Source organism: Cupressus sempervirens, chromosome 6 (genome assembly GCF_028749045.1).
Source record: "Cupressus sempervirens isolate cs-2001-9-10 chromosome 6, ASM2874904v1, whole genome shotgun sequence".
Lineage (NCBI taxonomy): Eukaryota > Viridiplantae > Streptophyta > Pinopsida > Cupressales > Cupressaceae > Cupressus > Cupressus sempervirens.
Window position 1 is genome coordinate 315027710 of NC_143123.1, and position 26181 is coordinate 315053890.

At 37.6% G+C, this 26181-nt stretch overlaps 1 protein-coding gene across 1 annotated transcript in view; it reads left to right on the plus strand.

The window, feature by feature from the left end:
• The first annotated feature begins 1577 nt into the window (after window positions 1-1577).
• The window catches only part of LOC149552454 (protein kinase and Mad3-BUB1-I domain-containing protein), a 110459-nt gene continuing 85855 nt past the window's right edge, over window positions 1578-26181 (plus strand). The window contains exons 1-4 of the mRNA XM_089788014.1: window positions 1578-1809; window positions 1893-2010; window positions 2098-2255; window positions 2346-2433. Of these exons, the coding sequence (XP_089644140.1) occupies window positions 1769-1809; window positions 1893-2010; window positions 2098-2255; window positions 2346-2433 (405 nt within the window). The 5' untranslated portion in view covers window positions 1578-1768. The remainder of the gene's footprint in view (window positions 1810-1892; window positions 2011-2097; window positions 2256-2345; window positions 2434-26181) is intronic.

A 26181-nucleotide genomic window follows, 5' to 3' on the forward strand; every position in this document is an offset into this window, starting at 1 on the left:
TAATTAATCAATTATTTTCAATAGGTCCACATTGATTATCACTTTGTTTTTATGTTTTGATCCCTTACATCTCTTATCTCAAGAAGCATATGAGAATAATGGTAACACATCTACCTAAATTATCAATAAGGGTATACATGTCAATTTTAAGATAATTCAACATTGATTAAAACATTACCATTCGTTTGAAGATTTTTGAAAATTATAGCTATCATACTATGTACCAACCTATTCCACCATCCTTGTTAACGTGTTGGTTGCTTATTGGTCCACATCTCCATGTGGATAGACTCACATGATTACATGCTTGAATGACTTTGCTTGTCAATTTTCAAGTAAAAAGACATAAATACGTGAATCCCTGCGTAGAGCTCCTTCCTCGTGATAACTTGGATGCAATCATAGTCTGCACATTATAGATGTAAATTTAATTGGCGACACTTGATACACAAGCTTAATCACCTCAATATATAAAAGAGAAAAAAGATAAGGGATGCAAAGAAGTATAAAGTGGAACTATTTTTATGTATAGATTATTTATTTACTTTTTATGGATTTCAAAGACATCATACTCAAGAGATTAAATTTTAATATTCTAACATATAAAAAATATAAGTAGATATGGAGTCATTCAAAAGCTATCATTTATTCATTGAGTCTTGATTATAAACATCATTTATTTGGTGACTTATTGATTAAGTATCATAGCTTATAATTTTTAATTAATTGATCATCCATTAATTTTAGAAGCACTTATGCATTAATGATCTCATATGTTATGCTATTTAAATATATATTTTTCCTAATTAATTGACTCACTACAACTTTTAGAAGCATCTATTATACACAATGTACAATTGTAAAACTTATGCTCTTTAAATAGAAGTTACAAATTTAAAATTCAAAGAAGACAACATCTATACATCTTATTTATTTATAATACGATTAAATGCCTTCCACAAAAAATACTCTATAGAAATTATATGATTAAATATCATTCACTATAAAAATTCCTTACCTTGAAAGAGAGGTCACAAGTTCAAATCCCATTGGGGGGTAGGGTATGTACGCCTCGTTTGTAGCGCCAAGCGCCTCTCGAAAAAGATTACGAGGTAATCCCATATCACTGTCACCATACGTAAACCCAAAAACTATGGCATAATGTCGTGGACTATAAAACCCCCTTTCCTTTCCTTTTTTCCATTTTCTTTCTTTTTATTACTAAAATTACACCCATAATTTAACAACTTACACAACACTCTTCATTCATTTATTTTTTAATTCAGAAAAGAAGAGACAAGTTAACCAAAACTTTGCAACTGACTAGTTTGGCTCCTGACTCGGGAGGGCGATTGCATGGGTCCCATAGACTACTTTAATCTCCTGGACGTCATTAAAATCTATCATATCATATCATATCATATCCACAAATTTTATACACACCTTATGAACAATCCCATTTAATTTGTTGTAAATTAACCAACTATCCACACATTTTAGAAACACTTTCTGGACAATAATATCCCATGTTACGATTTTAAGTGAATATCACCTACCCAAATTAGAAGCACCCATCCATTATACACAAGGTACAAGCATACAATTGCTACCTAGCTGGGACTGCTCACCAATGCGCGGCAATCATTGAGAAACCCGAGTTCTAAAAATATATTCAAACAGGTGTCGCCTAAGGGGCAGGGAAGTAGCCGCGCATTTCCAATTCCAAACCCGAGCCCGCTCGGGAAAGAAGAATTCTTTTGTTACGAAAATGCGGGCAGAGGGAGACGAGCCTCTGCTTATGTTGGCCAGGTAGAATGGGTCATTTGATTAATAAATCCTTACGCATATACGTTTGCTTGATGGATCTGGTCATCGATTTTCATTTGCTGCAGGTGCTTAAAAGAACCGGACGAAAATGCTCAGAAGAATCTATTGGAAAGCTGCACGAAGCTTTTTCAGGATGAGAAGTACAAGAGTGACATTGCGATCCTAAAACTTTGGATCCTCTATGTATGAATTTCCAGAAACATTGTTGATCATCTCTGGGTTATCGTTTCTTCATTTATTTACGTTGCTTTGTATTGTATATGGTTACAGGCAGATAGCTGTGAGGAACCCGAAGAAGTATTTTCAAGAATGGAGACAAAGGGCATTGGTACGAATCACTCTTTGTTCTATGAAGCATATGCAACATATCTAGAAATCCAAAGGAAATTATGCGAAGCAAATGAAATATACAAATTGGGTCTCTTTAGGTAGGCATGCTAATAATTATGATTTTTTTTAATTCTAGTGAAATTATTTTAATTTCAATAGTCTTAAATACAATGCCATGCCCATTACAGGAAAGCGCAACCGTATGCAAAGTTGAAGTCTATGTACATCAATTTCCTCAATCGAATGCTTCTGATATCACGTTCCTCTTCTCAAGAGGTACGACTGGACTGTTGTATTGTATTTGCATAAATAATGTTGACGTGATATTTACTTTATTATGCATACCAGACCTTGTCTGTCTTTTCAAGACAATCAAGTTCCTACTTCTTGTGATTCTAACATCCTCTTTAAAGGGGCCATCAGTAATTTTATGGTAACCGACTTAAATCCCAGCGATGGGGTTCACAGTTACGTTGAGCATAACTCAGAAGACACCCATAGATAATAGCCCATGTAACAACTAATAATCAGGATTTGGAATTTTACCATGACAGAATGCCATCGGCAAATCATATTAGTCTAATTCGCTCTTTTGAATTCGTACACAGAGCGCTTAAGGACATCAATGCGCTGGGTGACAGAATTTAGTACTGACAGTATTGTTCTTTAGTATCCGTTACTTGAAAAGGAGAAGCAGTCCAAGGTTAGACTTCCAAAATACTGCAGAATTGAAGAGTAAGGGTTCAACTCTTTCCAAATGGGGGCTTCTGAGCTGGAAGAAGAATTGATTATTGAATTTGAGTTTCGATGGACAGCACATGACAGTACCACAGGAAAGCTAAATCAATCTTTCGATGGTATGTCAGAATGGTAGGTGGCTGTTTAGAAGGCAGAAGCCGAAACGAGGGAAATCATTGGCATCCATTTTGACAATTTTGTAGCACACCTAAGGTTTGAGGTCCCCAAAATTTTGAGCTTTGCTAGCAATCCCCAACAAATTAGGCAAGAACTTAACTTGCTTGGGGACAGACAAGGGAACTAGTTTCGAGGGTGTTGGATGGGGAAGAATAATTATTAGATGTGGTCTAAGCACATGGGAGAGTTGGCAGAGTTGGCATCCTGCTTAGGGCATAATGAAGCACACACATGGATATATGCAAACATAGAGTATACATACAATAGATACATGGATATATCCGGACACAAGGCATATGCATGAAAACACAAAGCATATATATGAATATATTTAGACATAGTTCACTTGCTCTTCAAGAGGTAAGAATGTTCAATCAAGACCAAATTCATCTTTTGGGGCAACTATCTCATTATAATGTCCCTCAGGTTGGCAGGAACATGCTTTGATAGCACTTGTAGTATCCCCTTTTTGGGATTGCCCAAATTGCTCTCTCATAGCTTCAGTAAGATCAAAATCTTCATTTTCTTTCACCATCAGGCCTTTAAATAATGTTTCAAACCTTCTACATCATAAACATCATCACCATTGCTCTTTCCATTTAGAGAAATAGAACCTTTACCTTTTACCATACAAGGTGAGTTGTTTCTGAATTTGACCACACCACCATTAAATTCTTCCAGCTTATTGATTTTTTTTTTTGTGAGATATAACAAGAGTAAGTCCATTTAAATAAGAATTGTAAAATTTTAAGATATATTACTTTACCAATTAGCAAGGTAAGTCCTGATTTAGGTCCCGCAATCACCAAATAAGGGACAAGTGCATATGTGCACACACACATGTTAAAACTAAGAACCAGAAACAAAGTATCAAACACCGTAAGGGATATATCCTGGGAAAACCCCCTTAAACAGAGGGAAACAATCTAGCCTGAGCAAACCTGTAAATTTTATTGAGAATAATAAATAATTACAGAACTTATAAAATGCCATTCAACATCCATTGATGCTCATTAGAGATTTAAATAGCACAAAGAATTCATCTCCAGCATTCAATGATGTGAATCTATTTTTACTACGTTTCAAATCTGTACACATCCCATTTAAGATTTGCATATCTTCTTCTTATTTTCTTCTTTTCTTCTCAATTCCTATTTTAGATCTCTCCTAATATTTCTGCTGTAAATCTTCTCCACTCTTTTTTTCCATTCCATTTGATCCTTCTGCTCCCTTATATCTTCCTGTGTGAGGTCTGGTCACATCTCTTCATAATGTGTGCCTGTTGGCAAGAGTCGTGACCCTTCACAGTCATCCCTTTTTTGAAGAGTCATAACCCTTAATAATTACTACCCTTTTGAAGAGTCACAAGCCTATCAAATAGGCGAAACCCTTTATAAATTATAATCACAACCCTTTCGAAGAGTCACAACCCTTCACCTTTCGAAAGTCAGTTTCTTATTTTCTTAGCTTTCCTTTCTCTCAATACCTCCTTAATTCTTATGCTCCACTCTTTCTTCCTCCTTTCCATTTCCCTTAAATGAAGTTCCAATATCTCCATTTTATACCTTTTATTTGGGGGAACCACAACTTTTCAATTATGCCTATTGACCTTTTGTTTAACTTAACTAATATTTAAGTATTTTAATTTTTTAAAAAATATTTTCAATTCAATTATCATTTTTTATTATTTAGTCCTATTTCAAAAAGGGGTCATGAAGGCTGACTGGTATAGGCAGCAAATGACCCCTGCAATTCTGATATACAAAGCTGACCTCCAAACTCTAAGTGAACAATGCCAAACACTTCCAAAATATGCCAAATCCTTTTGTCAATTTTTTTAAGAAAATAATCCAGCAATTATAGAAATATGATTTCACTTCCAATGGTCCAAAATTAACCTGAATCAATCTGCACCAGTTGGAAAGTATATCAAAGATTGTTTTCAACTTCAAAATTGCAGAAAAATCATTAGAATAGGGTTTTGAAACCCTAGCTTTGTAATGTTCCTATTTGAAACATTAATTTGTTTTCCTCAAACTCCTTACAAACTCTACTCATATATATATTTCTCTATCTTCCTAAATGGCTTTCCTCCTAATATAGATTATTTCTCATCAGTCACGACTCTTCATAATTTAATAATTTATATTGATTATTAATTAGTCTCATTAACACACACACACACACACACACATATTATCCCTTTATAAATATTAAGTATTGTGTTATATATCAATTTATATATAAGTATATATTATTGGTATTATATCCTTATTTATTACTTATTAGATTATTTCTCATTCCAATAATATGTTATTATTTATTCTTCAATATTATATAATATTTATAATTTATAATGAACTTATACAATTTATATATTATTATTTACTTCAATAACTTAGTATGTAATAATAATAATTATATACAATCTTTTATATATTTATTAAAATAATTATTATAAATATTTTATTGCATTTACTTTTTGACCCATCTTGTCATAATTAGGGGACATGACAAGTCCACCCCTCTCAAATTTGCTTGCCCTCAAGCAATTGATGTGGTTCATAGCGCAAATTCATTCTTTTCCCTGCATATGAGTTAAAATACTTGCAAAGTAAACATGTTAGTATATGATAGTTTTGAATGAAGACACAAAGTAGACTCATTAATGCACGAAGACACAATGCAAACACGAGGTAGACACATGAATGCAAGAAGACACAAAGAAGACACGAAGCAAACATAGTAATGCATGAAGACACGATGTAGACACATAGTATACATGTTAGAATCTTACTTACAATTTGAAATAAGAAAAGTTAAGGAATTGTTTTACCACTTTGATCATGAATGTCGTGCTCCTTTGCCTTGTCTCAAAATCAAAAGTTCTTGAAGATACATATTTTTAACAACTTTTCTATAGCTAGTACTATAGTAGGGTGTATAATTCCATAGTGGATGGTAGATTTACTGCTGCTCGAGTTTGGACACGCTCAGCTTGGAGCTCCCTCAGATTTTAATCCATATTAGGATTCTCTTGCCTCAACGTGATCAAATTTACTCCTCCCCTTGTGCACACTCCCTACCCACTAGGAACATGTTTATTTTTTATGTGGATGGTAGATTTACTGCTTCTTGAGGTTGGACAGGCTCAGCTTGAGACTCCTTTAGATCTTTATCCATATTGGGACTCTCTCGTCTCAACGTGACCGATTTACTCCCCCCTTGTGCACACTCCCTACCTACTACGTACAAGCTTAATTTTGATGTGGATTGTAGGTTTACTGCTTCTCGAGTTTGGACACGCTTAGCTTGGGGCTCCCTCAGATCTTTATCCATATTGGGATTCTATTGCCCCAACGCGACCAATTTACTCCTCACCCTAGGCACACTCCCTATCCATCATGAATTGAAGCACAAATATTTTGAATAATGTCTCCTTTTAAGACCCAAAAGGGATTTTTATCCAATTTACTTATCCTTTATCTTTCAATTTAGACACAACATTAGTTTAAATATGTTACACAAAACATTATTACTCATATAATCATTAATATGGTAATCTCTTATTTGAAAAAATCATGTTAATCATTATATATATTCCATGCATACATTTTTCATCATGAATAAAATATTTATTAACCTTATCTTTAATTTTTTTAACATATTATAATTATATTAAAATTTCAATAATGAATACGAAACAATACAAACATACCTCTAGAAGATCAATCACAACTCCACGTCAATGTCCATATATGGTTTCCTTGGTAATTTAAATTAAACTATGAGCCATGTAATATTGTACCTATTTTGGAATTGTGTTCCAAATTTAATACATAACTTTATTCTCCATGCGCTGTAATTACTCTTTCTTTATAACCATTCAAACTGATTTCCATTTTATCATAGTTCCAAGTCTTTTGTCTTTCAATGCCCTTCCCACGTGGTTGTGTTGGTTTTAACAAGTTTATAACCCATTGTTCTTTCAACGTGATCTCCATGTTTCATAAATGTTAACTCTGCCATGTCAACGTCAATGAGAAATATGCAAGGGAATACATATGGTGCCAGCATTATTGTCATCTTCAGTGCTTATATTAGTTTTGGCAATGTTTATAGACCACTATATGTGATGACAGATTCATTTGTTTTTCATCCTTTGTTATATGCATTCCTTTTCGGGTTTGAATTGTGCAGCTTGACATATATATTAGCAACATAAAATTATTCAAAATGATGCCAAGTTGGTGACAAAGATGTCTATCAACAATGAAAACCCTAGCTGTCAATGGAATATAAAAACCTGCAATAAATAAAGCTTCTCCTTGCTGTTCCAACTCAAATCTGCAACAATATGCCCAATGAGAAACAATGGATAGATTCCTCTCTCAAGGTGGAGTTGGCTTCTCATCCAACCCACACATTTTTGAAGGTTTCCATCCTCAAATATGGCTGACCCTTTCAAGACTTCAAGTATTGAAAAAATAGAAAATTAATGGTAATTCTATTATCATTACAGCTTTTATTGCTTGACCTTATAAAATAAATATACATATATCCTGTATAAGTAATGTACTAAGAATCCGAAAATCAAAAAGCTTAACAACACTTTCTCGACTGGAAAATATTTCACTTAGCAATCAAAAAGGCATTGCGCTCCTTATACTTGTCTGAACAAGAAACTGCTTCAGACAACACCTTCGGGATTCCCTAACCCCTCTCATTCTAGGCTAATGTTCTCTCCATGTCAGGCTGACTTAGAAAGGGAATATTAGAGTTCTTCCCTCCTAGAGATTGCTTGTCCTCAAGCAACCTTGAACTTGCATTACGTGGATCCCATGTCAACCTCAGAAACATTGCTCCATCAATCCGCTGCACAACTCTGACATAAAACAACACTATGCCCAGAGCTGTGAAGCAATTCATCATGATCCATAAGGAATAGTGCATTGATCATGTCAATGCCTAGATCCCAAACCAATTTATCCATTCGGCTGTGAGAAAAGAAACAGTTGTCTATCATTATACAAGTATCATATATTATCCATCTATATAAGCTGAGAAACTCCACTATGCACATAAATCAACTCATATGGGCATCATATGCTGCTGTTATAACTTAGGCCAACAATTAGAATGATGTCGAGGACATCACCATACCCATGTAGAGGAAAGGCATCCATCTCATAAGTAACATCCAACAAGAAAACGTGTCTCCACACACTCCCTTGCAACTCACAAGGTGTTGTAGACCATGCCAAATCTGAAAATACAATGGATACTCAGTAGCTATAGGACAGACACTAACCACTGAAGAATCTATGAAGCTTAAATCAATAAACAATTAATAAACATCTGCTCTATTATATGAAATTGGTGACAAATCTAAAGACGAACTATAGATGCCTTCATCACCCATCAAAGACAACTCGAGTAGCTGGTTCACTACAAGTGTCATCAATTAAATCAACATCTCCACCAATGAAACAATCGACATCAAGTGAAATTTCAGAACTAGGAAACTTTTACTTATCATCATCCATCGAGTTGTGAGGGTCATGGATTTGTTGAAGATGAAGCTTGGCTTGTTGTTCCATCAGCTTAGTTTGCCTTGCTTTTTCTAGCCATCCTTCGTTCTGCTTTTGGCATGGTCTATATCAGTTGTTTCAAAGTGCAAAAAAACGAGTCCTATGATAAAAATATATCATCAAATTATCATGTCCCATGCTTGCACCTTGTGTACCATCCATGGTAAAATATTTATCACTAATATCTTCATGACCCTAAGCTGCAAGTGCAATATCTTCAGAAAGAAGAGACATATCACTGCTGTCCACGATCAGGGGATTGGGATCGATTTCATTCTTTTTGTCTTTTTGTTCTTGCCTCTGAAATCTTCCATGGTATGATGAACAAAATCAGAACCTTGTTTGGGGCTGAGATCCACAATATAAACCTCATGCTTATTATCCACAGCTTGAATGCCACAACATGTAAAGACTCATTAGTACCATCATTCTAATGTGAAAGTGCTATTACGTTATTATGATGCAAAAAATATGATTACCGTTGTAAAAATCAAAATTTTTGTCATACATTTGTGTCATGTCCCCAACCTTACAAGCACCTCTTAATTGAAAATTTTATGGCCTACACTTGGACGTTGAGTTCCAATACTTGTAGACTCATCTTCATTAATTATTCCTTGTGTGAAGATTGCAAATCCATGAGAATGAGAAAGTAATCTATTGCTGTCCAGATCAGAATTTTGGGCTTGTCCTCTCTACTTTCTTTGGACTCATCAAACATCACCAAATCTTGACTTGTCACATGTCCTTCCCAAGTTGCTAGAGGTGGTAGAGTCTCAAATAAATCTTCTTCAAATGATGTCACAAGATTGCAAGGTATTGCCTTGTGAAACTCTTCTATCCCTTCATCGACATATTAGATGTCTTTAACATGTAAAATGTTGGAATCATGGTGCCCCATTCCTTCCTAAAGAACTCATGAATCCCTTTTACTATGTATTCCATCTCCTTTGTACCAACTTCTTGTTCCATGGTTAATGAGACATACTTAGCTGGTAGCAAAGATCATCAGCCTCTTTTTCCTTGCCTTCCGTAAACTTGATAGAGGTGGTAGAGTCTCAAATAAATCTTCTTCAAATGATGTCACATGTCCCTTCATCAACATAGTGGATCTCTTTAACATGTAAAATATTGGAATCATATTGCCACATTTCCATCTTAAGAAACTCATCAATCCGTTCTACTATTGTTTTGATCTCCATCTCCCTTGTACCAACTTCTTGTTCCATGGTTATAGGCATTACTGTAGTAGATATGTGGTTTTCTACTTTGTGTAGAGAGAAATGACTTATACTTAGCTGGTAGCAAAAATCGTCAACCTCTTTTTCTTTGTTTTCTGCAAACTTGATAGCGAGATCCCTATCCATTAACAATTGCAAGTAATTTTATTTCATCTTTTGAATTGCTTCTTTGATTGTGTACAATTAAATAGTGGTGACTCCTCTTGCAACACCTTTTTGCCTCTCCTTAATTTGGGTTTTCCAAATTAGATCTTCTATGTATTTATGACAATCATCTGCATTTGTTAATACTTGTACAATCTTCTTCTCTGTGACCGATAATCTATCCTTCAAATCTTGCAATGCTAAAGGTGTCGTTGGTGTTTCTGTAGCCGACGGAGTGATTGTCGGCGGTGTTTCTGTAGCCAACGGGATGATTGTCGTCGATGTTTCTGTAGCCGACGGGGTGATTGTCGTCGGTAAAGATTTTGTAGCCGATGAGTAAATAGTTTGTAGTGGACATAATGTTTGTGGCCGATGGACTCCTTCGAGAAGGTTCGGCAGATAGTATTTATATCCCGTCTGGGATCATTGTAAATCATCATTCATCATTCATCTTATGAAGCATAATGTAATGTTCAGGCATATGCGAATAATCTAAAGAGTTTTGTTGTTCGTGTCCATTATCTGTGTGCATTTCATTAATTAACTTATGTGGTAAACATTTGGCGCCATTGCCCTATGAACCTGGAAGGTGGGAGGAATGAAGATTAATGCCAAATCAGCTTAACAAGGATAGAAATAAGGCTAAGGGAAAAGATGGAATCCGTACTGCACAAGAAAATTTAATTCTGGCACAGCAAGCTAAATGCCGACGGAGATTTTAGAAGATTGCCGACGGAAATTGGAACACGGAAAGATTGTTGGAGGAAACTCGGCAGCGGGTGGAATTGGTGGAAGAAGCACGGGAGGAGTTTTTGAATTTGTGTTCGTCGAGGGAAGAGAATCCAGATGGAAGAGCATCGACTCGCACGGCTCGGAGTGTTGACGGAGCAAGAGCGTCTGGGATATACTTCCGTAGGGGACAACTTCAGAACACCCTTCTTCACCAAGGTTCGCAACTGTTGAGTCTGACGGTGTGGGAGAACAGTCTGCCGGTGTGGGAGTGCAGTCCGTCGGTGTGGGAGTGCACACCGCCGGTGTAGGAGTAAAGAGTGCCAGTGTTGTAGGACCGAGCAACGCCTGTTTACAAAAAACAATCGTGATGGCGGGACCAAAAGAGAAACTGCCGAAGTTAGATGGCGATGGTATGGTTGATCCCATTCGACACTGCAAAACATGTGAAACGATCTGGAGGGCAAATGGGATAACTGACGAAGACGACTGGATGAGACAATTTCCGGCTACCCTACGAGGCATGGCAATTGACTGGTTTACTAGTACAGATCCGCAGAAACTTGATAGTTGGAATAACATTAAAAAGGAGTTTCTAGCCGAATTTCAACTGTTGCGAGATGATAATGAAATTGTAGCAGAGATCTTTAATACTAAGCAGGGGAAGAACGAAACTGTTCGCGTTTACGCCAGGAAATTAAAAGATTTGATAAATAAAATGGAAAGTAAGCCAGCAGACGAACTTCAGAAAAGATGGTTCGTGGAAGGCCTACGCTCGAAGTTGCGAAAGAAAATGAAAATTGTGCTGCCGTCGTCATACACAGAAGCTTATAACAGAGCATTGGACCTTGAAAGTGAGCAGAAAACAAGGAAGAAGAAGAACACTAGCTCATCTGATTTTGATGATGACGAGCCTGTCGGAGAAGATAGCAGCGACGATGAAGGCAGTAGCAAGAAGGTCCGCGCCTTACAGAAGGACATGATCTGCATGATGGAGTTTAAAAACATGCAGAAGGAGCCAAAAGGCAGTGAGCTGTGGTGCACGGAGTGTAAGACCGACGGTCATACTAAAGGATTGTGTCTAACGAACCAATTTTGTGACATTTGTCAGATCGTGGGCCATTCGACAAAAGAGTGCCCCTTTAACATGAAGACAAGAGGACCTCGGTAGGTGCTTCTTACATAGGAGGCTTCCCCGTCGAGCAGTAGCGGAAATACGAATAGCGTAGGTGCCACATCCGGAGGGTACAGGAATAATAACAGAGGGCAAAATAACAACAACAATGCGAACAATAACAATACTAATGGGAGTTGAAGTCGAACCTAGTATGATGCAAACGGACGGCCGATCGTTCAATGCCGAGCATGTAATTTGTGGGGTGATTTTGCGCGGGATTGTACAGCGGCAAACACATCGAAATTATTATGCAAATGGTGCGGACCCGACGACCATGAAGATGCCAAGTGCTCAAAGTCTGGAGTAAACTTGATCACTGTCGGCACGGATGAAGAGGAGGTTTTGGCAATTACGCGGAGGCAAGCAAAACTGTCGGCAGAGGAAAAAAGAAAATTGGGGAAAGCGTAGGCAGAAATTGGAAAGGTATCGTTGGCAGGGACAGCTCAGTTGAAGGACATCACTGGCATCTTGGCAAGAAACTTCGCAGAACAAAACATTGTATGGCAGATCTTACAAACGGAGATACCGGTCAAGATAAGTGACCTTCTCACAATGCTCCAGTTACGGACGACCATTCTAAATCATACACCATTTCCGAAAGCAACGGAAGACACAAGAAGGGACAGTAGTCCAACAACGGCAACAGACCCAATGCTTCTGGCGCTCACGACGGGAAGGCATCCGGCGGTCATCGAGATGGGAAATTTGGGAAATGTTTTGGCAGACACAATTGTCGACGAAGGGTCTGGCGTGAATGTCTTATCGGAGGATACTTGGAAGAAGTTGAGAAAGCCGACATTGTGGCCACCTGCATTTCAGTTGCTCACGGCAGACCAACATGAAATCAAACCGTTGGGAATTTTGAAAACGCAACCGATAACTATTGGAACACAACCATTTTTATTGGACTTCGTAGTCATTTTATTGAAAAGAAAAGGATATAATGCTATTCTGGGACGGAATTGGTTGGTGCAAGAAAAAGTAAAACATGATTGGAAACAAAATACCTTATCAATGGAGCGCGGGGGCAAACAATTCATAATTGACCTGCACACACAAATAGTAGGTGAGGAGGCAGCATCGTTAGACTCAGAAGGTGAAGGCGACAGTGACGACGAAGGAAAGAGGAGAATGGAATCGGACGAAGGAGTATTGACACTAGAAGGAGGATCGTATGACGATGACCTAGACTTGGTGAATGGCCTTCTCCACTGGCAGATAGAAGACTACGAATTGTTTTCGAGTTGTAATATATTAAGGGTCGATGACGGTGAGAAAATAGAGGAAAATAAATGTTTGAAGGAATACATAGCAGCAGAAGAAGGAAAGGCAATTATGCTTGAAGCTGAGGGGAAGAATATATAGTCCAAACCCAGAAAAAAGAAAGATCCCACCATTCGGTACACGGTGAACGGACCACACAGAAAGAAAAGAATGCATCGCACCATAAAATTAGGTGAAGTGTGCCGACAGCAAGGAAATAATCTAGATGCACGACGACTGCAGCCACAGTGGGTGACGGAGGTGACATAGAACAAACATAAGGCGTGGCATGACAAACTCAACAGCTTTCGGTCGGGGCAGTTGGTACTCAAGTACGACGGTCGCAATGAAATCAAACAGGAAAGGTTTAAGGCAAGATGGGTTGGACCATATCAGATCCGAGAGGTTTTGGGGATGTTGGACGGGCAAGATGTATCTCACGTAGTCAATGGATCCTACCGTGCTAGGAAGATGCCGTTGCTGTCACCATCGCAGAATGATCAAATGATTCCCTCGTCGTCGTCGTTGTAGAACGGCAACGCCTCGAGGCAAAATTAAGGTGTTGCAATTTTTTAATTGATAAAAAAAAGAAAAAGAAAAGAAAAGAGAGAAATTAAAAGAAAAAGAAAAAGAAAAAAAGAAAGAATGGAATTAAAAAAAAAAAGGGAGGGGGGGGCTTGGCGGGCTGTGCCGCGGGCACCTGTCCGCGGGAGTTGCTCTGCGGGCTTGGGAGTTCGTGTTTGAGCTGGAGATTCGAAGTGCCGGGAGTGAGAAAGGTGTGTGGAGGATTGAAAATTTTTAGTTGGAGGCGTTGGAGGATTGGAGGAAAGAGGTGTGTGTGTAAAGCCTAGTAGCTGCATGAGAAGTGGAGTAGCTAAAAAAAAAAACAATGGATTGGGGCAATTCAGAATGAGTAGCAGATGATGCCAAAGGGAAGGGGAAGGATCAGTGGTTGCCAGAAAGAGTGTGGAATCGGTAGAAAATGATAGAAATGGTGTGTTCCGTGATTTTTTGAGTGGGTTTCAGAGTGCTGCCCCTTGACCCCGCTAGGGGCGTTGCCCCCTGGACCCCCAATCGTTATGGATATCAGTCGTGAAGTGTGACCAGTTGAGTAGACTTGAAGCTGTTGCAGGCCTGGAGTGTCTGTGTACTAGAGGCACTGGGAGTAGGTGTTGGCCGAGAGGTTGTCTTGGTGGATGCATAGAGAGCTCGGGAGGAGTGGGTCATATAGAAGGTAGTACAACAACACTTAGCTCAGCGGACCCAGTGTTGGAAGTAGAGAAAGTAGCATGGGTGGCTATCAAAGTCAGCTTGAGGAGACAGTATTGTGTTAGCAAAGGCTACAGATGTAACGGGATGAATGTGGAAGTGATGTGACAGAAGCAGATTTTTTGTTTTAGTCACTCTGTTAATGTATTTTGTTTGTTAATTTATCTCAGATATTTTGTAATTGTCGTCCGGAGATGACTTTATCTTTTGGGGGGGATGATGTCGTCGGTAGAAATTGTGTCAACCGATTGGATTGTCGTCGGTGTTTCTATAGCTGACGGAGTGATTGTCGTTGGTGTTTTTGTAGCCGACGGAGTGATTGTGGTCGATGTTTCTGTAGCCAACGGGATGATTGTCGTTGGTGTTTCTGTAGCCGATAGAGTGATTGTCGGTGGTGTTTCTGTAGCCGATGGGATGATTGTTGTCGATGTTTCTGTAGCCGACGGGGTGATTGTCGTCGGTAAAGATTTTGTAGCCGATGCGTAAATAGTTTGTAGCGGACATAATGTTTGTGGCCGATGGACTCCTTCAGGAAGGTTCGGCGGATAGTATTTATATCCCGTCTGGGATCATTGTAAATCATCATTCATCATTCATCTTATGAAGCATAATGTAATGTTCTGGCATATGCGAATAATCTAAAGAGTTCTGCTGTTCGTGTCCATTATCTGTGTGCATTTCATTAATTAACTTATGCGGTAAACAAAAGGCTTTTTTCAAATTCATCTATGGTAAAAGTGCTGCCACACATTGAATTTTCTTGTTTGTTCTTAGCTGTAGTAACATTTTTGCCATCATACTTAATTGTCTCTTTAGATGATGTCATGCACTCGCCATGCAGAACAATGGAACAAAATTATGATCATACATGGATTCATCGAAGAAGTTTTTCTTGTCACTAGTTTTATTCTTCCTCCATATTATCCTGCCCGATTTCAGCTGTATACAAAGCAGTTGTTCTATCTTGCTCCTCACGAGTCAAGTCACTATTCACATTTATATCTTTGTCCTCATCATTACTTGGCTGCAATAGATCTTTTTTCTTATTAACAACACAATCATGATCACGTGTTCCAAGCCTCCTAACATGTGAAACAAATCTGCTCTCTTTTAATTTAATTTTTTCTCTTTTTTGGAGATCCTAAAGCCCATAAACCCAATGAAGTTAGCTTCTCTTCTGTCAATATTTCTTTGAAGTTCTTGATTTTATGCTCAACCGATCTTTTGGAGAATTTATAAGCAATAGGTGATATAACTTGCTCCTTCCTCCAAATGGCCAGCAAGTCTGATTGCTACTGGTTTTAGATATCACTATCCTCATCTAAGATTCAGGACATAATATTTGTATCAAAGTTCCCAGATTTCAGCTCAGCTTGGACTTGGCAAGGTTGACTCGACTCATGGCTCAGCAAAAGAACTTGGCAAAAACTCAGCGAAGTGGAAAACAAAAACTCTCAAATTTAGAGATTTTTATAGAATTTAAAACTTGTTCCATGCACCCATTATTGAATAGAGCTTAAACGCAATAACCTCATTAAATAGAAGCTAATTGATCAAGAACTCTGCTGGTATTGTTAAACTCATATAAATCCGTGAGTTTTGAACATCACCTTAGCTGATTCCAATTTTGAGATATTAGGAATCAAATGATCCTTGACTAAATCAATCATAATTGTTTCAGCCAGAATCTTGTTCTTCTTCCACTGAATTTTTCCAGCATCATCAGATGGCTGTGCAACATCAGAATTGACATATTCCAAAAGATCATTCTCTTCAAGAGCAACTAAAACTCTGGGCTTCCATGAAGCAAAATTTGTAGACCCATCCAACCTATCTTCGACTTTCAAACCATTCACCATTTTTATACACAAATAAAGATAGAATCAAAGAAAGGAGCAGAAAACTTTTAGCACTGGATCAAATTTCTTCAAACTTGCCTCTGGTACCATGTTAAATTTAGATAAGATAGATAAGATTATAATATTAATGTCCAACAAAAAACCACAAGGGTTTATGGGACTGAGCATACAAACAAAAGAGCTAGTCAAAGCAGGAGCATCAAACGGTGACTAAGAAGAAACAAAACAAGAAACGACACAAGGAAAACCAAGGTAAGGACTAAGGATCCTTCCTTGGTACAAAGAAATCAGTCATAGGAGGATATAACTGTGGACAATTCAGAGTCTTAGATTGTCGTCGAGAGCCGTCGGAGGAGTGTCGCTGCCTGGAAAGATTGGTATAGTGTCTGACCGATCTGGAGGGAGTAATACTGGATGGCCTCTTCACACCCCATGGTAGAGACAAAGGGGAGAAAAAGGCAGTGATGAGCTGATCAGAAGTATGTCCCTGAGGTGTGACTAACTGCAAGGTATGCTCACAAAACTAGGAGGCCTCACGTAGATAAAGTGCCAGACACCATTGGTCAATATAGCTGAAGAACGTTGAAAGAGAAGAACAATCTCTAAATAAATAGTAAAATCTCCCTTTGATCTCACATAGTAGATGGGACAACAAAATATGAAGTGGGTCTCAGTCTCAGCCTTTGCTAAAGTACACAGTCTACAGATCCGATTATCTCTATCCATATGGTGGTTGGTCTGGGCCCGAAGACGGTGAGAGCGAACTCTAAAGGAGCCCAAAGAGAATCGCAGGGCGTGACACCAACATCGATAAAGATAAGCAGGACGCACAATAATACCATTCTGAATCTCACGAAAATGCTCTGCATAAAAGATCATCTTAGGACGTAATCCACCAAGAGGATTACTCCAAGTAGTGATAATGTACTGTCTATAGATATCCTGTTTGACATACTCGTTCAACACTTGACGTGAGGGGAGGAGGTGAGCAGGAGCATCCAATGAGAACTGGTATCAAGGAAGATGATCAATCTCAATCCTGATCGAACCCAACAGAGACGTGGCTTGGGCATACCAACAATGCGATCTAGTACAGGTATCAGGTGTAAATAAATTAAATAACCAAGACATAAACATAAACAAAGAACACCGAACTACCTTGGGGAAAACCCTCTTCAATGAGGGAAGCAATTCACCCCACCAAAAACAATGTGTTATTAAGTTCTTCAAATCAATTACAAACACCTCTGTTCTTGATAATAAACCTTCAATACTCAATGATAATTAATGATCAGAGATAATATCCTCACTACATATATATGATAAATGCATTCATAATAGAAGAAGCTTTACAACCTTGACAAAGAAATCATTAAAGTATCGTAGACTATGATATTATCATACCAGACTTGGACAACATATGATGAGAGTTCTGCTACAGAACAATAGATCATACAGAATGTTGATAGATTAAAATAGCTGTCAAAATGATAATATTTCTGCTTCAAATAAAAAAATCTATCACCTTTGCACTTCTATATCTGTTACCTATTATGCATTATGCATACAACCAATCAAATGAATAATCAAAGGAATACAAAAATGAGACGACAAGGGACCACAAACAGAATCTTTTGTTGTAACTGATGATACCCTCAAAACTTCCACCAATGACTGGAAAATGAAAACGATGAGAGAAACTGCGAGCATGGAGAAATGACAACCGCCTTATCTCGTTGATGCCATGTCGGATGAACTACTCGTCAATTTGAATAGAAAACACGAGACATATGATATGATGGCGGCAGATGAATATGAACACTGTAATAATAGGAACACGCGGCTGCATACGAGTATTGGAGATAATGCAAACATCATAGATAATATTAACACCGCAGACGTATATGTTTACCACAAAAAATGTGACGGCACACACAGAATGTTCTCAACAACAGATTGACAAGTTCTCAACACATTTGAAGAAAATAAATCATGAGAATTACTGCTGCTACGTTGAATCATGTCACCAAAAAGAGCAAGGAAAACATGAAAAGAAGATATCAGAACTCATGACAGCAACATAGGTATGTTCAGAAGATCTCTATTGCTGCTACCATTTTCAACAATAAAGAGCGATGAATCTTAGCCCTTTATTCAAAATGATGTGCAATATGTACTTACTTTTTGGGGGTGATGAGGATTATTTAAAGCATAGTTCCAAGAATCACGGCGATTCACGCGATTCGGCGATTCGATTCAAGCCAAACGATTTTTTGTGAATCGGTGAATCGAATCAGCGATAAAGGGTTTATGAAATAAGTTACTCACTAAATTTCAAGGGTTTTTTAAATTTTCCGATTCATGGCCGATTCGATTCCGATTCATGGCCGATTCACGATTTGATTCGGCCTTGCCGATTTCGATCCGATTTCGATTCTTGTTACTTTGATTTAAAGCATATTAAAGAAAAAAATCGATAGAGTAGAGACCTTGATTTAGATGGATGGTCAAGATGAAAAGCAAAAATGGAAAGAAAGTAATATTCATATTATTTTAGGGGATACATATGTAATTTTTAAAACTATTTTTGGAGTTTCAAGATGTTTTAGGTGGAAGTTTTAAATGTGTCATATATATATATATAATTTAATTATAGTTAAAGGTGGGATTACACTGTAAGGATTGTCACTCAAGTTCAAAGTCAAGTTTTGGGGGAGATTGGAAAATGAGAAAGCATAGTAGCCGTGCATAGAGGAATGTCTTTCATCAGCTTTGTGAAAATATTTACATCTGTTGCTATTATTGACTGTCAGATTAATAAATAAGCCATTAGAAGTTTGTAAGTCTTGAACATGTTTGGCAACTGAATAAAGAATGTTCATGGAAGATTAATTGCATGAACTGAAGGTCAGAATTAATTCCCATCAACTGGAATCTGAATATTGTCTTGACACAAACTTAGTATTTTTCAAATATTTTCACGTGGATCACTGTAATTTCAGTGCATTGTGTATATTTTTACTCGAGTTCAAAGTCAAGTTTATGTTTTAAGTCTTCTGTTTTGATGTCCGTAATTTCAAATTTGTAAAATTAAGGCCGCACTTCAATTTTTTTGAAAAATTCGTATTTTCTTCTAGAAGGCATTTTGAAGACATTTCTTGAAGGCAATGAATCATACCTTGCATTGGCCTGAGTTTTTTGTCCCTTAGACATTGTCTTTCAAGTTTTTTTTAAAGTTTTTCTTGGTTTTCTTTGCAATTTCTGGCTTTATTTTTCTGATTGCGAGTACTTGGTTTACAAAATTATTGAGCTTGTGATTGATTTTTCTTGTTTGATTGATCTACCTTTTCATCTTAATTTTTTAATCTTTACCATTTTAAAAGTTTGAGTCAAGTTTCACGTTTATAACATGTGTTTTACATTAAGAAAATCCTAACAAATAACATTTGTAGTTGGGACTTTATTTCCTGATTGTGAGTAATATTCTGCTTCCTTGTGATACTTGTAATTGAGATTTTATTTCCTGATTGCAAATATTATATTGAGTTTGCAACTTTGTGAAGGATTTGTTACTTGGAATATAAATTCCAAAGTCAGACTTATTTTTTGGTCGTGATTTGTGAGCTCCATTACAAGTTAATGACACTTGCAATTGGGTTTTTAAAAACTGATTGGAAGTAGTTGAAGGAAACATGCAAATTGTAAAATGATTTTTGAAGTCTGGAACTTGTAATGAAGCCAAAATCCCAAATAAGTTGATATGTTAGGCTTTTTTCTACATGTTGCAAGTTTTTTAAATTTGTAATTTATTTGACCAAGGCGACATTTTTAACATGAATTGCAAATGGCTTATAAACTTGTAATTGGGATTTTAAATCCCTATTATGATGAGTCAACATTTCAAAATTGTTTTAAAACTTGCAAAGGGCCAAAGAAAACCTAATGGTGGCTTTATTAGCATACAAAACACATTTTTTAATGATTGTCATGCATATCAAAAAGCTCAGAATCTAATTTGGAAAATTTCAAAAAATACTTTGGAAAATTTCAAAAAATACATCCAATTTGGAGCTTAGAAATGAGATCCACCTACCTCAGCTATCTGAATCCGTGCAGGCTGACTGGTAGTTCCTCCTACAAAATAGAAACTCGGGCTATAATTTAAGAACCTCACTCAAAGTACCAAAAAATTTCCTAGAGGTCTCTACTTATCTCCTTAGTCGCTCGCGTGGTCAACATGTTAATTGCCAGTTCTCCCTAAAATCTAGGGATGCTCTTAAACAGTAAGAGACCAAACTTGTCAACTTGTAACTGAATCCCAATGGTTTGTCCTCTGCTGTGTACACCACTAGGATGTCTGTTAGTGAACTGGGAGTTCCTCCTAAAAAATAGGAATGCACTCAAAATCTCCAAAATGCTCATAGAGGTCTCTGGATGCCTCCTAGCAACTGTTAGTCAATCCCTACAAAATAGAGATCCCTCCTAAATATTAGCAACGAGTCATCAACAACTCCAAACTGCCTGGACAACTCATGCATGACTCTATGCCTTGTATGAGTCCCCTCCACACTCTACTTGCCTACAGGAACCCATATGTAGGCCGGCCATGATCATCTACTTGTCTCCTAGAAAATGGGCATTACAACCCTCCCTTCCTAGAGATTGCTCATCATCAAGCAATATATCTACATGCTGAGATCAATTATTGAATCCCATATCAATCTGGAATACGTTGTTCCACCCAACCGCTGTGCTACATTGATATAAACATCTTTATACTTGAAGTGAAGCAACTCATCAAGGATCCACGAAGGGTATGCACCACACATGTCGACACCGGAACCCCACGCAAGCCAAGTGTACAACATTGTCTGCTCCCGCTACTCTCCTCTGAATAAGTGCCATATAGAAACTTCAACATCTGAAGCAACATATTGGAACCCTTGTAAACTGCTAAGTCAAACAAATCAACGCCTGGATCCCAAATCAAAATATAGGCCCTGCTGTATGAAATACCAAAGAAGTATATCACATCAACACAACAAAGTAACCATCCGTGCTTGTAGAACATCCAAGCAATATGAAAAGGCACCCCCATGTGCCAAGAAATCAATTCCAATGGCCACCATGCCTTACTGTCATGACTCAGACTAGCAAACTGAATAATGCCATAGGTGCTAGCATACCAATGCAACCCATGGAAACGTATCTCATGCTTTAGGTCCATCCAGTAATCATAATCCCATATACTCCCAAATAACTGAATAGTTGATGTAGGCCACTGAAAATCATGAAGGGCAACATAATTCGAACTAGGACGGGTACTATCCCATGTAGTATGTGAACCATAAATCACCAATCAACAAGTAGGATCACTGCCATATCATCAGAAAGAGGTGTATCATCCATGAGGAGCTATGGTGACTTCAATATCCATTACAGAGAACATTGGAGTGTTAGATCCACTATGAATGTCATAACATGATAACATACCTCATCAACTCTAGGTAGGAAAGAGTCAACTTCATTCCTAAACAACTCTACCTCAGTGTTCTTCAGTGTTCTGAAAGCAAGGGCTCAAACTTGACTCTTGACATGGAATTGAACCGCTGGTAAATCTCAGAAAATCAATCTTAGGCTTATTCTTTTCCCCTATTTCTTTGCTGCCCTCTTCTTTCCGTGGGAGAAATAAAGACCTAATGGATGTTTCTCTTAGTCTCCTTGGATCGTGTAGCTGATTACAATGTTCTTTGAACCTTTTGAGCTGTTGTCTTGCTTGGGCAGCAAGCATCTTGGCTTGGGTAGCTCTATGTAACTATTATTCATTTAACCTCTGGCAGTGATTTATGTCTACTGCCCCAATGTACTCAAAATCAGACTTATGATGGGCTGTATCATTCCCATCACCATGGCCCATGCTTAAACCATGTGTACTTTCAACTCTAGGATGTGAATCCTTGCCCTCTTCTTTATTGCAAGCTGCCATATATTGGAAAAGAGGAGTTACGTCATTGCTGTTATCAATTCCAGAACTATCGTCATGTGTTTTAGTCATGTTTTTGACCTCTTTAAGTGCATTATCATAGAAATTTTTAGGACCAACATTGGTGTCCCTGTCTTCAGGAGCATTCTCAAGTGAAAGAGTTACCATGTCAAGAGGAGGGTGTAAGGCACCACTATTCCAAATCAGACTTTTGGGAGTCTCCTCCCTGTGTACTACAGGATTGGCTTGTGTAACTTCTTGCAGAGATGAGGAAGCTTAAGTAAGTCACTCCCTAATGTTATTATTTTGTCTTCAAGAAACGAGTCTGCCTGTTTATCAACTTCCTCACCCAAATTCTTGCAAACTTCCTGTATAAATTGATTCCGAACTACCTCCAGGTATTGGTTCTTGGCCCATTCAGTCTTGAACTGTATCTGTGGATGTAAATCCATCTAGTCACTGAAAGCTAGGTCACTCTTAACATATGCAGGGAGAGTTTCATATTCCTTATGCAATTAAACACCACTTTCCTTCTTTCTTGCTGTGTTTGTTGAATTGTTTTCCATGCTTGTTTATTGCTAGACAATTTTGCCATGATTACCTTTTTCTGCTGCCCAAGTGAAACCAATTCCAAACTAACTTGTCCACAACTGATTTTCACACCAACTGAATGCAAGCTTTACAACAAGCTGGCAGGATTATGCTCTGATACCACTGAAAGATCCCCAATGAATGTTTGGAGGAATTTCTGATTTTTTTTTCTCAGGAAGGACTTTGAGAACGGTTCAAGAGATGCTTTTTGGATTGTGTTGCATTATTATTTTTTTTTTTTGCAACTTTTCCAAATTTTTTATTTCCTTTTTGGTATTTTTCCTAGAATTAAAACAAGAATGTTCAATACAACTATGCAAAAGGAAATTCTCTTAACAGACTATGCAAATGCTCCACAAACAAACTAAATGCTAAATGAATAGAATAGCAGATTTAATTATATTTCCCAGATTTGAAACATCCAACAAGCTTATTGAATTTGTATTAGGTAGGATGGCAATGTACATATCAATATGTTGAGAAGCTAAAATATCACTGCAACTGATTCTGAAGCCTGGAAACACAGAGTTCTGGGCAAGAAATTGGGCCAACGCAATGGGCAGGAAAGTAACAGAAACAAATATGTATTTGACTTTCTGGTACATAATTTACGCTGTTCAACCTGCTGATGCCACCCGAATAGTTCCACTAATTTTATCAGATCTGCTGCTAACACAGGCTCACACCCAGATCTTCCTGATTTTAATGTTGTGAGCTGGAGATACTGTTATGTCCAAACCAGGAAGCCTGATCTTATGTATATTCTGATATGCTGGAAATTGATTCTCCAAACCCTATGTCCAACTTGGGATATTCTTGTGGAGCTTGTACAACCAACATCTAATTGCTATCAATTGATAAAATATACTGAATTAAACCACAGACTAGCAATATACTTATTCAATTTGATCTGCAATCACACGTTTGAGGAAGCTTCAATAATGCTCTAATCAAGACCTTGTGTAGATCTTCCACAACTGTGAATTTGGATTTCAGTTTTCGTCGATTCTAATCTTCTGCTGAAACTTGCTCCAGCCTCCAAATCCTCTAAAACACTGATAAAGAAATAACCTGGAATGATGAAAAATGAGCACCCACAACACTTTTGTTCACTTTTGTTTCCAGCCTTAACCCTAATTTCGAGTTAGGGTTTCATTTGCCCCTTTAAATAATAAAATAATTTTGTTTTATTATGCCTCCTTGTAAGAATCGAACCACAAGGGGCAATTCTCCATTACTTTATTCGTCCCCTCATTAAAATAACATTTTTTGCTTTATGACCAAGGAAGGGAAAGGGGCTCAATTATTTATTATAACTTATTCCCTCATAAAGTGATTATAATATTACTCTATTATTATTTTATTAACTCCATACTAAAGAGATTTAAATATTTCCAATGTATTAATAAAATCTAGTTTAGAGCTTAGAATTGAGATTCGTTTGAATGTTGTGATCACCTTTACTATTTGGATTCTGAACCCATGCAAGTTGTGTCGTAGTTCCTTCTAGAAAATAGGAACTCACCCTATCATGTCCCCTCTCTAGTCTGACTAGCAGAGTTATGAGAGTTGGTCTATTATTGGAGTCTCGTAGGCTAGCAGTGGTGGATAGAGACTCATACTGGATACTCAGTGACTGGAGTTAGTTCCACAGTCAGTTTGAGAGCCAATTGGGGCAGTTCCTTAATTTTAGGGATTTTCCTAAAATTTAGGAGGTTGTGGTAGTGATCAGATTTGAGGCTCCTCGGGACCAGTATACGGTTTCAGTTTTAGGGTAACAAGGTATATTCCCTAGTATCTAGGAGCATCACTAGTTTTTAGGGATGGGACTGCCAGTTGGCCCACATTGTCCGACATCAGTCACATGCAGGTGACAAGATTAGTTCACTGGTTATTTGGTTGGTGTGACTTTCCAGTTGAATAAAAGGAAATATTTTGGATATTTCCTAAGTTTGTGTTTAAATAAATTAAAATAAAGCTATTTATATAGCCAATTGGAGTAATAATGGGATTTTGGCTTCATCTGGTTAGGCAGGCCTATGTGTTATAGCTCGTTGGAAAGGTATTGAATTATTATAACTTATTTTCATCATTTGAAGACTTTCGGGCACCTAGAGTTATGTTGTTTGAGGAAAGGGGTTTACCTATACATAAAGGTCTTTTAATTGAGAAGATGCCATTTTATATAAAGGGAAAGGCATATTCTCCCTTTAGGGTTCGATTGGTTTTGAGAGGGAGATAAAAGTAGATGTTGGCTCATTCTTTCATCATCTTTTACATCTTCATTCTTGGTATTTTGCGATTTTGCTTTGAGGAGTGATTGTAGAGGATTGGGACGCAAAACCCAAAGCCTGGCTATTGGGACACAAACCCCAATAGATGGTTTCAGTAGCATTCTAAAGTATTGTTTCACTAGTTGACAAAGATCATTAAGTTCAGCGTTTGGGGGTGCTTGTGCATTGCACGTTGGGGGTCTTGTTTGGCATGTTGGGATCTTTTTGCTGCCTTGGCATGACTATAGCAGCTATATGACTGCCTTTCAGCTGGCATGTGGTTTGTTGGTTGGCTTATGCCAACCATCTCTACCCTTTTGGTGCGTGGCTGGTCCTTTCTTGCAGCTGGCGTCGTCATTCCTTGTTTCTAAACACCTTGCTGGCATATTGATTGCATATCTTGCCTGGTACAATTTGTAGCTATTATGGTTGATTGAATATTATATTATTGCATGTTGTTTCCAGTCTATTTCATATTTGCTATTGTTGTTAATTATTGTTTTACTTATATCTCGAAAACACAAAAAAATAAGAGAGAAAGAAACAATCCTTCTGCAACTTCTGTCTAATTCTCTAAGACCACAAGGAAAGCACAGGGAAACCTATTATTTTAATTAAAAATTACAAAAGTTTAGTGAAAGGATCCTTTTGGGATCTTTCACACCCTTTAACTTAGGAACCTCGCTCAAAGTGCTAGAAACTATTCAAGATGTCTCTACTTATTTGCTCAGTCTCTCAGGCGGTCAACATGTTAACTGCTAGTTCTCCCTAAGATCTAAGGATGCTTTTAAAAAGTAGGATACGAGACGTGTCAACTTAGAATTGAATCCCAATGGTTTCCTGTATGCTGTGTGCATCCTCGGGATGTCTGTCAGTGATGTGAGAGTTCCTCCTTAAAAACAAGCCCATCCCAAAAAATAGGAAATGCACTCAAAATATCCAAAACGCTCACAAAGGTCTCTAGATGCCTCCTAGACAACCCCCAATCA